We start from the raw sequence: 17,052 nt of genomic DNA, 5'->3' as shown, positions 1-17,052 counted from the left end.
TACAAAAATAGTAAAACCCTCCTTCTGAAGTATTGGTCTTGCTAAGACCAATAACATTCTAGATAATTAAAATTAAAATTTCCTTTATCCAGATCTCCTTTGGTGATGTAACTTATTAATAGAATATTATCAAAACTTCCGCAGATGGGAAGAAGAAATACGAAAAGGAATGACGGGAGTATAATTTTGTGTTAAAATACAACCAGAAAGCCAACAAATTAAATATTTCAAACAAATTCAGATCGCAAATATTTGAAATTATATTTTTGGTAGTTCTTCGAGTTTGAAAAGAAAACTAATTATCTCAAATTTCTATTTTGAAATAAAAACTAAGTAAGGTACTTGACGGAATAGAGAAAATTTTCACAAGCTACTTTCGGTAAGAGCAGAGGATTTTCTGTCAAGCAATATAAATTTGTAGGAATTTTCACTAAACCCACAGAAAACATTTCTTCAATATGCGCCTTTATCTGAAAAGATCTAATGACTTAAAGCTATGAAGATTTAACAAGCTGTATGATACGTTGCGTTAAAGTTAACAGTTAAAATTGGATCGCCTTTGATACCGTTTTACGTTTCTGAATTCAGTGTAATAATCATTTTGAAATTATTTAGATGCATAAGAGGATATCTTAGAGATCGTTTTCCATTACCAAGGATTTAGACAAACGATTAAACAATCGAAAATAAATTAGGCCTCTTACATCAAGGAAATTTGTCTAATCTAAAAAGCAGAAGAATTTGCTATTACATTATAAGGCATTTTCTGCCTCCTTTCCGCATGCCTTCGGGGTGAAGCTAAGAGCGTATTCAATACGTATTCCAGTGATCCACAGTTCGAGTCCCGGCGAGGGCACTGCTCATTTTTCACGTCTCCTTGCTCTCCCCCTCCCCCAGAAACCTAACTATACAACCTGTGCAATAGAGGCACAGAGAATACTAAAGCTTTTATAATGTTATAATATTACTATCTATAATTATAGTTCTCCGATTCATTTTACTTTCAGAATTCAAATAACTTAAACCAGTATTTCTCAGACGTGTTTGGTTTACTGACTACTTTCTATTTTTAGAAAAACATAAATGTTCAACGCCCTCTATGAATGCATATCTCTATTTGTTATAAAAATATGTAATAAAAGTCATTACTGCCGCGGTTAGGTTCGCTTAATTGATTAAGGAAAAGGAATCTGTTTGTTTGAGTAATACCAGCTACAACTCAACTCTGTTTAAGTTTTATATTTTAAAAAATAAGCTCTATCGTTTTTATAAGAATAACTGCTTCTAAAGTTTTGTACATATCTGCAACTAAAGTGTTTTTTCATATTAAATTCATAGTTATTTCCGAATCCTTTAAAACTGCTTATAAGGAGGGATATCTGCCTATAAGGCGAGATAACTGTGGAGGACCTTAAATATAAAAATTCTACTGCACTGTCACTAGAATTTCAATTATAGGTCTTTAATTTTGACATAGTGTAATAACTGTTTATTCCACAACTCCACGAACGGGAAGATGGAAGATGGGGATATTCATTTATTGAACTACGGCTAATATTTTTTATTCATTTATTCAACTATAATTTCTATGCATAGATAGATAGATGGTGAGGCAGTATATGATCGAAGTACCGAAGTACATGGATTCCCATTAATGCATACCTATGTTGGCTTGAAGAAAAATAGCATGTGAGCCATCAAGTCAGCGGTGAAAAATAATTATTCACAAATCTATCATATTTTATAAATCTATGAAGATTACAATCAGATTTTTTAAGAAGTTTGAGATTTCCGCGTAAAGCTTACAAAACGCAATAAATTGTAACTGATCGTTAACCATGGGGTTAAGTATTCTTGCAGCGATCCATAGGTGACAAAACTAGGAGGACATACAAAATGATAAAGTCAGTGACATATCACGCATGAACGCAATAATTTAACAACCTTGATCACAGCTAAGGTTTATTTAAGTATACTAATTGGATTTAACAATGCAAAATAAAAATATTATTCAATATTGAGGTTATCAACAAAGAAAAAAGCTACATTACATGACTTCATCTCCCTCTTCGAATTTCTCCTAGCAGTCTTTGTGTAATTCTCGGTTGGGGTGCCGCAAATTTCAAATGCCTGTTTTAATTTACAAATCCGTTTCCGTGAGAAAGTCTAGTTGGAGAACGTGATCAGTGAACTGCCTTTTCAAAGAAAAAACGTACTTAAAGAATTTTATTGAAGAATATATCTTGATAACGTCTATTTCCGTTTAATCCTCCTCCATTTCCCGTTATTTCAGAACTGCAGACTTTAATTCCCTCCGTATTAATTACGATCATTTCTAATCTGTTTCCTTCATTTACTACTTCAAACTCTTATTTTCGTATGTTTATGTGCTATGATATGAGCAGAGGCTGCTATATTAAGCTATCACAATATTCATATCTAGAGATCTACCATAAATTATGACGTATAGGCACAATTTGCGTCAATAAGCATTTATTGTGAGGGCTTTCATTCTTTATTATGGAATTCGAAAAACGAAGCAAATCTATCTTACAAATGAACTAAACTTCCTTCACTCATGTCCCGAAGCGTGTCCAGTACCAAGCATGTTTAACTGTATAGGAAGCGAAGACAGGAAACTAAACAGTAAACAAAAACCGTGCAGCAATATAAGTAAGGTAATCAAAAATAAAAGTGCGAGTAATAATAAACTGCTCAAAAGTTTTATAAAATTAAAGAACAAAAACATGTTCAAGAGTTTAGTGATGGTTTTTGTAATTTATTTTAGCTTCATCGTGAATGACAAATATTTACAGTGTAAGGATTATGTTAATTTTATTAACAGTTAAATTGCCTTTCCTATCCCTTCTTAATTTCAACTTACCACTTCAGGCCATAACGTAGTTTAGAATCACGTTTCGATGCAAATGGAGGAAGAGAGGTATTTAACCGCGAAGTTCTACTGTCTTAGACAGAGATAACCAGAGATTCTGGTTCGCACGCGTCCACCTTTTTAGGCTACTTTCTCTTAAGCTATTATTACGCTCGGACGTATTTTAGGCCTTTGATAGCTGCGCAGTCAATTAGCGTTAAGGGGACAACTCCGTTAGAAGTTTGATAGCTTCGGCTATATCTCTTTATTTAAACATAGCATTGGGAAATTTTTACATGCTGCTTATTTGTTTAGTGAAGAATGTTCGAGTCAGTTTGTCGCATGTCTAAACACTTTCTTGGCGATAAAACGTAGAGGGCTAAAACGAAGAAGAGCAACCCTCTTAAACTCCTACTGAGAGTTGTCATTTAGAAATCTCCAGGGTTCCAGAAATACGGGAGGCGGGAGACATCTGCACGGCCGCTTTAAGGCGGTCATAACGCTTTCGAGGTCTTCACCACTGACCGCCTAAACCCGGTCATAACGCTCAGAGGGTTAAAATTAGTTTAGTTAATTCTTAGCCTCTTAAGTTCAAGCCCGAGTGTCGGCTTTATTGTACAACTCCAAGACAGAGTTCGTTTAAATCTTATTTGAATAATAAAGGAACTTTTAACCCTTTCCAAGTTTATTTACTGTCTCACGAATTCAAGCGAGTATTCGCTTACTAGTTCTTAAGATTCTTCACATTCACCTGTGACTTAGAATTGCGCAGTGGAGATCCTACAACAGTATATTTAAATTTATGGCAACCGAGATCTATGACGTTTAATTCAGTTTTATGGCACTGCGAAAAGAAAAGTCAAAATAGTCTTATACCAGATTTACTGAGATAAGATTTTACATAACTGACAATAAAAACTATTAATTTATTGCTAATCTAGTATTTAAAACGCCTGTACTAAAATGAGCCTTATATTTGCATTTTCTAAGCTACACTGCTCTGGTTGAATAAACCCTTAAAAAAGGAAACAAATACTCATGTTTTTGTTTCCTGAATTTCTAAGCGATGTTTTCTGGTTACGGTTTAGTGTAACCTTATTAAACATCGAACTTATAACTAAAGATTAAATACTCTTTTACTAGAACCAATACTGCATTTTCTTCCGTTTTTCTCGTATAGTGAAATTTAGCGTAGTCAATTGAATAGAAATTTTATGTGAGAAAGCTTAACATTTATGTAAAAAGAGAGCAATTCTTTGAGAGATTTTTCTCTCTTCCTTCTTTCCGTTGCATATTCTGAAAACGATAAATGATTTGCTTTAGGGTATATTTTTTTACCCCAAATTCGTATTTATTTATATAAGGACTCTGTGGATCTGGCTTCAATCCAGCAGAATAATTTGTATGTTCTGGAGTGTGATTTTTTTATTTTGTTGGACGAAGAGAACATTATTTCAACTCGAATGCATTCAGTTTTGAAATTCGTAATAACAAAATTAATTTCTCTCTCTTTCAAAAATGTAGTTTTAAAAATTATTCATAGAGTTTGTTTCATTTCGCTTGCTTTCCACTTTTATATTTGATCCCTCGCTTACAATATTTTATTTAAAACTTCTGCTTTTTTATAAATGTTATAAATGTTAGCCAATTATTAAAATCACTTTTGATATATTTTTACAATTTATTACTAGATTAAGACTATAGTTTTTTAATATTAACCTTCATATGTCAATTTTCTTTTGCTACATTATAAAAGAGTAAGATGTCGCATTTTACTTTAATAGAGTTTGCTTATCTCGTTAGTACTTGGATGAATCTTTGTGTTGTCAATGCAGATAGTTTAGGAGTTATTTTGTATTACATTTTGTATAAAATCGCTTATTAATAACTTATTAATAAACGCTATAATTATGTGGTTTTATAATGTACAAACTATAGTCTCCTTTTCATAATCTAATGTCAATCTTCTTCTAATTTAGACACTGCCAAATGAAAAATAAGCTTTAAAGATTTATTTAGTGACTCTTTACATCAACCCAGTGTTTCACGTGACGCCATTAATTTCGGCTGGGATGTGATCTGTGAGCACCCTACTTCACACGATCAAACTGGTTTTACCGATTCATCAGCAGAAGTCGGTCACAATCTTCCAGGCAGTTTAACCCATAGCTATCGAATCTTCATAAACATCAGCCTTAACGACGCAAGCTCTGCGTTTTGTTTTTCGGGGGGGGTGAGAATAACTAAATAATCTGCGAAATACGTCATTCAAAATATCTACAAGAAATTTCAAATTCTTATTTTAATTTGTGAGAAAGTATCAGAGGCATATTAATAGCACTGATTTGGATAAAAGTAGAATCAACCTTTAAAAATTCTGGAAATGCATTTGGTGTGCCTCAATATGTAACCCGTTTATTTTAGCCGTTAGTCTGTTTTAATTATCTAAAAGCAAACTTTTCCTTTTCTGTAATTGTAACCAAATTACACAAGATAAATGCTTAATTATATCCTGTTTTGAAAGCAGTGAGTTATTAATCAGTAATTATTCAGTACCGCACAGTCTGGGGAAATATCAGTAGCTACTGAAGCTCAACGACTAGTTTAGGACCTTGATTAAATTTCTGCCAACGCCCATCATGGTATCTTACTCTTTTCATACTATTAATTTTGATTTCATCCCGGTCAGCAATTATGTCCTTCAAACTGACGAATTTTTAACTGTACCTTTTAAAGCGATTATGCAAATTAATTATATTCAGCATTTGTTTGAATGTTTCCTTTTCACCATATTTAAACAGATATCGAAACTGAAGCATTAAGAAAATGCCAGGTTAAATGAATTCGAGTCGATAACTTATTGTTTACGATACGAAGCTTTAGTTCCGTAGAACAAATACGTGGTGTAAGAATCACTTAGCTCCATATGCATGAAAACATAATTTTGACAGACAGTATAAAGATACTCGTAGTACTCTTAGCACTTTATATACGTAATTTTAGTTATTTCCATACTGTTTCAAAAAGAAATTGACAGCTGGGAAATGAATTTCGAAGGAATTGATACATCAAAAACATCACATATATCTCAAAGACTACCGTATAACAGCAATGAGTGAGTAAATAGTATATCAAGTTCAAACGTATAGATTTTTATATTTATTAGCAAAACCATATTTGCTTGACATGACACTGGATTAGTTCAGTAACTTGAAAAAGCTAATTGTTATTCTTGATCATAATACAGCATTGCTTGACACTTATTCATTGAAAGAGCGGAAGTATATGGTTAACTGAAATATTCAGTATGCGAAATATATATAAATGAGAAATATTTTAATATGCGAAATACATAAAATTATTTTAGCATCCTATTTTCTTTCTCCCTTAATTACATCTCTTTGTTCCACTTATAATTCTATGTAATTTTTGCTACATATATTTCCAATTAAACTATCTGCAATGCTATTTCAAATCTAAATCTAAATCTTAATTATATAATCATATTAACGTAATTCACATATGAAATCGTTTGAAGTTAACGCTATTTCTCTAATAATTGGTAGTGCCTTTAAATTCACAAGAGACTATATTAAAAAAAAGATGTTATGTATGCACCATACATAGACACATAAGTTTTGTATATATATTTACGCATACATATATTCATAACCCAAAGAAATTGCATAAATCTGATGCATATTGCGATTGTTAATGCAAACCGTAAGCGTCCATTTAAGACCCTATGCCGATTCGTTTCATTTTGAATTTTAGATGCATTAAAATATTTTTAGGTTTCCCGGCGATTATCAGAAAATTGCGACTTTGATTTATTAATTTAGCTTTTAATTCTTGAAAAATTTCTTTATTGCTTTTAAATCCATTACACGCCAAACAGCACTATTCAATAAACAGCTGTGATAATGACAGTCATATTATACATCGAACCAGAACACATAACAAAATATACGGCCCTTCAAATAATGATAATAAACTTCCTTTTAATGCTTGGGGATATTGGAAATTACACATTCTTAGAAAAGCTTGCAAAAATAATAATTAGTAATAATAGTAATAAAAATAAAAAATAATACTAGTAAAATAAAAATTTAAAATTTATTGTACGGCCCCCTGAAGCACACGCTTTGGTTTTAAACACTGAAACAATCACAAAGATACTGGAAGCTAAGTATAAATTATGCTTTGTATTTTAAAAATTAGTTGAGATATTAAAGAAAATTTAAACTATAATTCTGCTCTAAGCAATCGTCATTAAAATTACAACAAATTTGAAAAAGACGAATACGTATTTTTGGCGCCTGAAAAATAAATTTTACTTTCTTCCAATTTAAAATATATTTCACAATGTTCACGGTTATAATAAATAAAATAACATTTCTATGCTTTTGTAGAGAACAAAATAATAATAAAAAATATTTTCGTTTGTATGGATATTTTAATTAAATATAATTTTATCTGTTTGTCTCGCATTTGTCATCAATATTGTTTCATGTATTTTTATCAATGTTGAATATTTCATTCAAATTGTAAATAAATTTAATAATCAGAAAACAATCATCAATAAGCCATGTTAATTACGTAAAATATCTGTTAAGTGGTTTAGTTTAACTATATTAAATTTTAACATCGTAGTTTTACATCTAATATATTAAAAAGCGTTTTATTCCATCTCTACTTCTAATATAAGTAATATAAGTTTTGAGGTAAATGAAAAACTCAGTTTACATGGGAAATAAAAGTAGTACGCAGTATCTAATAAATCACTCTAAAAAAATAATGCTTCTTACACTTGGCATTAATTACCCTTGTTTCATACAGCATCCGCAAATGTACTTACGTTTTTATTACACATTTCCTTTAAAAATCAGAAAGTATTGCCAGTATGTGAGTTATATGTAAATACAAGGTAAAAAAAAAATGAAATAAGTTTTCAATTAAGAGAAAGATCATGATCAGTGTTATAAATAACGCTGATCATCATCAGTATGATCAGTGTTCCAAAAGCGCATCATTATGATCGATCGTTACATTTACATATGTAATGTAAGAATAATGCTGAGTGACATGTATAATTTTTTAAAGAACTTTAGCTTACCATTATTTGGGAGAAACGTTTTGATTTCTATAAGATTTTTTATTAAATCCGTTCATTTTAAGGAAAATTTCCATTCCCATCAAACTAGCAAAACTCTCATTTCAGTTATTTAAATAAGCGGTATCCGTAACATACCAAACACAGTAAATAAAAATTTCTATAATATTTGATTATAATTATAACAATTCTAAACCGAAGTGAGAAACACTTTAAAATTAGAACACATTGTCATAAGCAGTATGTTCATTCCTAAATAAAGCAATACTAGGCTGTTTGATGAAGTCTGTGATGCATTTTATGCAAACAAATTGATGTCAAATTTACAAGAAGTTTTCTTTTATCTACATGCATACTTCACAAATATACTTAAATAATCTTACTCACCAGCTACAACTTCAGAGCAAAGCAATCCACGAAGAAGCGTTAAGAAAACAACAGCAGTTCTGACTACGAAAGTTTTCGCACTGTCTTTGGAAAGGGCTCGATATTTCTTGACAGCTTCACAGGACACTTCCGAAATAGAGGCCTTCAAATGAGTGTTTCTCCGAGGCATTTCCTTGAAATTTCCCGAGACACGTCTCAAATATATCGCTCGGTATTTTAATGAAGTCCAAATTGTGTAAGGATTATTATTGAATTTTTTCACTATTTAAACGCTACAATTTAAATGTGTCTCTTTTAAACAAAACACGTCAGACTGGCCAAAATATTTCTCAGCTGTTATTTCATTATATGATTGCTAAAAATCTTATTTTTCTTAGAATAAACAGTCAACACTGTCGCTCTGTATAGATATTTGCTCTACTTTATTGCTACAGAAAGTTCAGAGATAAGATTACATCTTCACGCCTATCAGAGTCTATAAATTGAAGTGCCATGACATATGGAATCAAGGTGCTAAGAATATTGAAATGTATTCAGTGCTTTAAAGAGTAATTCTAAGCATTATTTTAACATTTAACATCGAATAAAATATGCTTCGGTAAATGGGTGAGAAACTCTCCGCCAAACTCTGACAGACTTCCGGGCGCGTGGCTGTTTTAGCCGGTAGCGACAGGAAGCGGGCGAGTCGTGCCCTTGCGAATCATTGCGGAGGTATGAAGTGGCTTGGGATGTGAGGATTCTGGAGATGAAAAGAGTTGGATCTTCCGAAGTGAACGTCGTATCGGTCGCTCTGTAGCGACACCTAGCGCTCGGCGGTGAAATTGCGGACAGTTGGCAGCTTTTCTGAACTTTTCACATTCGTGACAGTTTGCTAGTGGAGAGGAAGCCAGTGGAGACCTTTGTGTTCCATCATTTATAAGAGCATACATCTGCCATTTCATCACACAAAGTTAAGGAAAATATTATGTTGTTTTATTAATACTTTTTATATGACAACTTATTTGCTATTTATTCATCATTATGAGCCACATTTTGCTACAAAACTGAAGTGGTACAAAACAAATTATCAAGTTATAATACACTCATTATTTATAAGATGAATTAGCTGTTCATAGTTTGGCGAACATGTGAAATTACAAATTTTTCAAAGAGTTAGCACTTAATAAAGCATTCACATCAAATGCTATCGGTTTATCATCAAAGACATAATCGGTTTTGCATCAAAGACATAATATTAAGTCGTAGGGAAAATACCATACTCACTTGATTGTTGCACTTAAATAAGTATTTAGGAAAGAGCTAAATTTCCTTGAATGGAATTCTTTGCTTTCGAATCTAGCCAGATACCAGTTTTAACATATACTTTCTCAATTTAAACTGGTTTTGTTTAAACCATCACCCCTCATATGGACGCATTAGTGAGGAACTTGCTCTAACGTTTCTTGTACAAGATTTGAACTTTTGAACCTAAGACCTGTACATGGGATGTATTATCACTTGGGATATTGAAGCTAACATTCACAGAGAATATACTAGCTTGTTTGCAGGATTGTTTCCGCTTGTAGAATGCCCTGTAATTTAAAACGAAAGCAGTTATTGAAAATTACAAATAGCTGCGTTTAACACTTTATTAACGCTGCAAAGAAAGTATAACATATTCATTAATATTACTGTGACAGACGTTTAATTTGTTTTCACGCTTTTCAATAATTTTTTACGCTTCTTACCAAACCGTATGCATTTGAAATTTTCAACAAATAATAACTTTAATGTATTTAATTTAAGAGTAAATTTTCCTTCCGTAGAAATTCTGCGTGTAAAAATGAAATGAGAGAAGACATTACTGCTTAAACTGGATGCCAAAACGTTCCATGTTTTTTATACATTAGGAGTAATACCCAGGATTTTCTCCTATTGCCTATTTGAGTAAATCATTGCCAATTATTTCTTAGCGTAGTCATCGTATTTTATTATATCTTACACACACACATATATATATACATATGTATATAAAGGAGTCCTTGATTAAAATATTGAAAATCTCGAAACCAAAGATCGATATAGGAATACAACAAGAGGTATAATTATTGTAAAAGCTGTAAACTTATTGTATAGAAGTGTCAGAATAATAGCTACAAAAGTTTCCAGCAGATGACGCTGCGCGCTAGATCCCGGTGACTTTTTTTTTTTTTTTTTTTTTTTAATGGGAACTTGAATGAAAACATGTCTAGGCTGTTTCTCAATATTTTCGGCATGCCAGAACGCTTCAAACAAGTCTCTCTTGCAATTCTTTGGACGATTTCCTTGGACTTTGTTGAATAATTCCAGAAAAAGTTGCGACGTTTTCGGGAGTAACTGAAGTTTACGTGCGAACAAAACTCCCTACCATATCATATGCCACGCTACCTTGTCCTCCGAATATTTAGAACTACTGTTTGCCTGCGACCAAAACTCCCTACCAGATCATTGGCCACATTGGCTGTCCTTTGGACATTCAGCGAAGAGCTTTTGAATGATTTTCACTTCGGTTTCTTTCGAAACATTCAGTCGTGTTTGGAAACTCTACTTTATCGCCGTAGAACTCTGGTATTCCAGAACCAGAAACACACACTGTTCAATAAAATACATAATTTCAACTTGCTTCTTCTGGACGTTAGCCTCATTTCACATTTCAGGTGTGAAACTGATTATTCTTATTGATAACAGTGTTGTTTATGGCTCAGCTTTCATAATAAATATACCATTTGCTATATTCCTCTATCGATCTTATATTCTATTGATATTCCTATGTCGATGCTCTATATTTATACAGCAGCAAGTGTTCTGCTGAGAAACGATGTGTTCTTGAGATACAGATGGATGTTCTTGATGTACAGATGACGTACAATTTAGAAAGTAATTATTCTCACTCTTTAAATAATCATGAAATAAAAATTTCACTTTAAGCAGACGGCGCTTTAATGCATGAAATTCTATACGTAGTAGTTTTTTTAAATCAGTGCCTTTTATCTCGTACAACATTTTAAATTTTGAAAACGATCTTTTAACATCTAATTCAATCAGCTTTTGCGTATTGATAGATAATGCATCGCTACATTATGCTATCGGAACAAACTTGTTGCTGTAAAATTCTAAGGAAATCTCCTTTGGGCATAAAACTGGGATATCTTAAACATTAACAATTAATTTAAGGTTAAAAACTTGCTTGGAGTTTTAGAGCAGGCTTACCTTACATTATAACTTTCAAGGCAAAAATTGGTGAAATTAATAATTGACGAAATTCTTGTTTCTAGAATATTGCTTACCTATTGTTTACTGATTCCATGGTTTAAATTTTTTTTAATTTCTCGTAGATATCAAATTTGATTCACTGAGAAATAAAAAGGATTTTTGAGAGAAGCTTTATGAATTAAAAACATAAATGATACGCAATATTTAAGCGTAATACTGACTATAACTCTCTTATTGTAAATATAGTTTTATAAAAATTATTACTGAGTCGTACAGAAATACTCGCAAGATATTCATGTACAAATTTCATGTTTCTTATTACTTGGCAAAAGCGTAACACATAGATCGCATAAACATTATAGTTTACTCGTAATCCAGAACACTTGCGAATATTATAACCGTCAACGTCTTTTACCCGTTTGGCTATTTCTGCAGCATGACAAGAACTATGACTCATGTCAGAAAAGATTGGACTAAATTGCCTAGCTTGAGAAATTAAACCGTGGCATATGCGACAGCCGCAATTAAGAAAGACGGGCTGGGTTCCATTTCTTAATTAAATAATTGTGCTGAGTTTTTTCCCCTTCTTTGCACCCAACTTCGCTTTACGTTTGTAATGCTCCGGTCCTTGAACCTTTTTCCTTACAATGCATCTTCAGAGTTACTCTGGATTTCTTTCCTTATCATTACCAGAAATCCTGATGAATTTTGTCAGAAACGTTATTCTTATGAAAACCATAATATTATATTACTCGAAATGTCTTGTTTTGTGGCCATAAAATGATATATCGCCTAATAATGACATTGAAAAATGAACTCACTCTCATTCGTATTTTAAAAACGATAATAAATACTGGTGTTTAGGTATTAATAAACACATAGTATTTCATAAAGGTTATTGAGACTTAAAGTGCTTCAGAGTCACTACTTCCATTCCATTCTCTGTTGAAAATGCTTATAAAAACTTGGAGTTGATGCCTTTCAAAAATCCATCTGTTTGCACTATATATATTTTATATAGGCTACAATTAGTCATGTATCATGTTTGTTAAAATTAAGGAAATGTGCATCTATCCTGTCAATGAGGGAAGATTTAATTTTGTAACTGAGTTCGATATACTTTAAATTTTCAGCATCAAAGCAATATCTTTAATTTTAAAACTTTCGTATAGTATTACATAAGAACGATGCAACAAAAATTGCTTTGTACTGAGTTTTACAATGCTGTTAACACTCGAAAGGAATCATACAATTTCCACCGTTACAAAGTTCGAAATTTTGTCAAAAATTCGAAACCAGATTGCTTTACAATGATAATGAAATGTCAGTTCGTGATACAGCAGAAAAGAAAAATTCGGGGGGAGGGAGAAAAATTTTGCTTTGATAATGACGAATTCTTATAGATAAGTTAAGTACGAACTACATAAAAGTATACTGTAGACTGCTCTGACATATAAATCAGAGGCGAATTATGCAATTACTTCTCATACATATCAAAGCGCGCACTGCAGCCATTGAATAAAGTTAATTCTACACAATTTGATCTAAGACATAAAATAAAGGCAAATACATATAAAATAGTCATCGTAGTAATTCAAGGTAATTTTATTACAATAACAATTATTACTGCTAGGTGTCAGTTTGGTGCACACAATTTAATGTACAAATACTTGACAACCTAAAAAGAGCTCCCATTACTTAGCCTCTATCAGAACCCCGTTTTCCTATCCTATGAGTAGAAATTATTTATTTTAACATTTTAGTTTATTTAAGTTTTTATTGGGTCGTCTAGATACAATCATATTCTCTACTGTTTCCAATATATCCGCGACTATCACCCATTCTTCATGAGAAAATATACTGGTAGAACAGAAGATAAGAACTTCGTAGAGCATATATGTATATATCCATAAAAATGTTCATCAATTAATTGCGCTTATAGTATAAAATTAATGAAAGTTGTTACCGTTGAAATGTTTTGAAGTGTTATTACAGAAATGAGTATTGGTTTTAAATAACTAACTTGCTGACATGGGAAAGCAATGTAACTTTATAAATGAGAAGGTGAAGTAACGATTTTATGTTGCACAGATTAGCTACCACTTCCTATTTCATTTAAGCTTTTAAAAATATTCTAATTCTGAATATTATTATGAAGTTTTACTAATCATTCCTTTCTTGTTTTGATTCTGTATCTATGCTTTTAAAACCTCTTTGCTATGGATGAAATTAGCTCATCTTTCAGTTGTGATGTTAAGCGGGAAATATTGCTGAAATTTATCAGTGACTCTTCTTTAGACAACAATCTAATTCCTTTGAAAGTACTGAGTACTTTTCCTTTTCATTCCTATTATATTAAAAGGATAACATCGGATTTCAGATGCTAATAAATGAAACCTCAATTCGAATTCAATATTGCATTAAAATTAGAGCGCAATGAAATAAATGATTTCCGTCAAAGTTAAGTTTTAAAGTTTCGGAAGTAATCAAATTTATTTAGCTGTTTTTAGTTTCTTTAAAGTTTTGGAAGTAATCAAATTTATTTAGCTCTTTTTAGTTTAAAATAGTTAAAACTAAATAAAGCTGAGACGTTAAAATGGGTTTTAATTTTATTTCCAGATACCATTTTAGTAAAGTTATTTATTTCAACAATATTTATAATTTTACTGAAATCGATTGACGATTTCGTCTGTTTGATATCCCTAGTATATGATAAGAAATGTATTACCTCTATGTACAAAAAGAGTGGTTTAAATAAAAATGATACAATTTTTAATATTGGCCTTGTTACCTAAGAATATAATTACTAAGATATTGAAGAATAACTACTTATCGTCTAAATATTATTCAGAAACAAATTTAAATATGATGTAAAAAATTAAACAAGTATGTGAGCAAACGAAAAATACGAAAGAGATAAAAGTTCTAACAATGTTTATAGAAAATTATCATATTTCAAAAAACTCTGTAGTGGGAAAAAATAAGCATTGTTCAGAAAAATACTTTACAATAAAACGAGACAGAATTTCTTTAAGATATTTTTCAACATTTAAATCTAAAACAATATTTTCTATGTTTCGCAGACTATATTAGACAAATAAATTAAAAATGCTGTGTAAGTGCACAGAAATATCTGAAAATATCTCTATATAGATATAGGAGGCAAAATACTATACATTTCATAAATACAGATATTTTCAAATGACATATTGTAAAGAATTAAGATTCTCTTCCCATCCATGCATTTGTAGTACATCAGTCAACAAATCGAGCAGGTAATTTTAAGGTTTCGATTTCCAGTTCAAAAAAGTGCAGCCATTACTATCAGAAGTTAATTTGTTAAGAAATCAGTTGTAGTAAACTCCTTGTCCCAAATAAGGGCATGGTTGATTTTACAATATGTCTTTTCTAAACTTTACTGCTTCTCTAATTCATTTCATCGCAAACTTTCTTCTGCACAAAATAATGAACGAAACTAGCAGGCATGCCTGCCAGATGATCGGGCTGTGTGCAAAGCAAAATTCCTAAGTTCTACGTACCTCTGAAAAGAAAATGTATAAAATCATGCGAGTATGAATAAAATCAGTTCATTCTTTCCAAACAACAACCAGTTCGTAAATAATTTATTTTGTTGCCAAACCAGGAAAAGAAAACTTTTGACACTTCTGGTTAATACGTACACCTATGATGTCATGATTTAAATTTAATGTAATATAACAATTCTTTCTCAATATCAATAAAATAATTAACGTTTCAATAACATATCATGTCCACTATCCTAAGGAGAAACGAAATAGTTGCCAATAACATCTATTTATTAAAAATGCAGACATTAACGAAAAATTTCAATAAATCTCGTGCTTTCTTCAACAACAGAATATGACCTTATATAATAAAAATCTATTTAATGTTTGGAAATGCTATTATTTCATATTTTTGTAAAACTTACAAATTTTTATTAGCAAACTCTACGATTTGAAAGCGAGCAGCGGCAATACATTTCGAAATAAAGCATTTTTTTTATCTCTAGCGCGCGAGACTGTTGCCACGCAGAAAATGAGTACGAAAATCAGCGTTTTTAGAGTTTTTTAATTAATATCTCGACTGATTAAATTCGGACGAAGGTGAGAATGGTCGGAATGGCTTCCACGTTTTTTTTTTTTTTTTTTTTTTTTTTTTTTGAATCCAAAGGTTCCTCTCTAGAAACTCAACTCTCCGCATTTGAGGAGATGATGCCATAAACAAACAAAAATACAAAGGTGCACAGATTTTAGTAGTATAGATTATTTATTGAGATAATGTATGAGTACATTAAGGTATCCGACTACGTTCGACACCCAAATTTTGGAAAATAGTATAAATAAATCTACTATTGATGGGAATTAGGAGAATACCAGTTAAAATGATAGAAACAGGAAATAAACATGTTATCAAAGTGTGATTTTTGGATTTTGTCTCACATTATGGGTTAAAAATGTGTTAAATTTCAAGATTACGAGATATATTCCCGCAAAATTATTTATCAGTATTGTACTTATATTTTTTATCTCGTGTTTTCATCAAGGTATTAAATAAACAAAAATTTAAGTCATAAAATAAAATGTAGATTAAATAACCTTGTTCGAGTACATGGACCAGTTATTTCTCGAGAAACTTCTCTCTTTCCATTTACAAAATTCTTTGAAAAATTTTACACATGAGCATAAACATAAACTTTTAGTCCATCTAATTAACAACATTTCATAAAGAAAATTGCTATAGTAATATTGTAAGTTTTTTCGGTACAGGAGACTTGAAAAAAATTAAGATTTAAAAAAAATGCTCTTAATGCAATGCTAACACAAACAGAAGAAAAAATATATTGCCAAGTATAAAAATTTAATTAAAAACTAATCTTGTTCACCAACATTTAAATAGAAAGGTTTAAAATTATCTTTTGAACATCACCAAATGTATTTAAATGACAAATTCTCATTTTTAAGATTTGTAGAAGCATTAGGTATTTTTTGAAAGCAGGAGAGATGAGAAATGAGCAATGCACTCCCCGGGACTCGAACCACGGACCTCTCGAATACGCGTCGAATTTGATGACTACTACAGCACGAAGGCATGCTAAGAAGGCAGGAGAAATACCTTATAAGTTATTTAGAGTAATTTGTTTACAAATTAATTTCTGCGTTTTCAAGCAGAAAATTCCGGTTAACGGCGTAGGATACGAGCTACCGCAATTCTGCTTCTAACAATTTGGGAGACAAAATAAATGTAGTTTTAGGAAACTGAATATATAAGCTTCACACTAAAGCAATAAAAGTCGTTTGAAAAATTTCATCAAAACTGACAATTAGAACGTTGTCGGATACGTTAAAATAGTTAGACATCTTGCTAACCAGATACCTACGTATTGAGTTTGCAATATAAAACCTTGCAATATAGAACTCTGACGATTCCT

General features: G+C 31.3%; 1 protein-coding gene across 1 annotated transcript in view; it reads right to left on the bottom strand.

Annotated features, from left to right (window-relative positions):
* The window catches only part of LOC118180848 (hemicentin-2-like), a 954,557-nt gene extending 944,635 nt beyond the window's left edge, over positions 1 to 9,922 (bottom strand). The window contains exon 1 of the mRNA XM_085817090.1: positions 8,373 to 9,922. Within this exon, the coding sequence (XP_085673216.1) occupies positions 8,373 to 8,541 (169 nt within the window). The 5' untranslated portion in view covers positions 8,542 to 9,922. The remainder of the gene's footprint in view (positions 1 to 8,372) is intronic.
* Positions 9,923 to 17,052: the final 7,130 nt, after the last annotated feature.

This window comes from Stegodyphus dumicola, chromosome 5 (genome assembly GCF_044657685.1).
Source record: "Stegodyphus dumicola isolate Sdum_Otavi_A_Nest chromosome 5, ASM4465768v1".
Lineage (NCBI taxonomy): Eukaryota > Metazoa > Arthropoda > Arachnida > Araneae > Eresidae > Stegodyphus > Stegodyphus dumicola.
The sequence above is the reverse complement of the archived record's forward strand: the minus strand, read 5'-3'. Positions and strand labels throughout refer to the sequence as shown.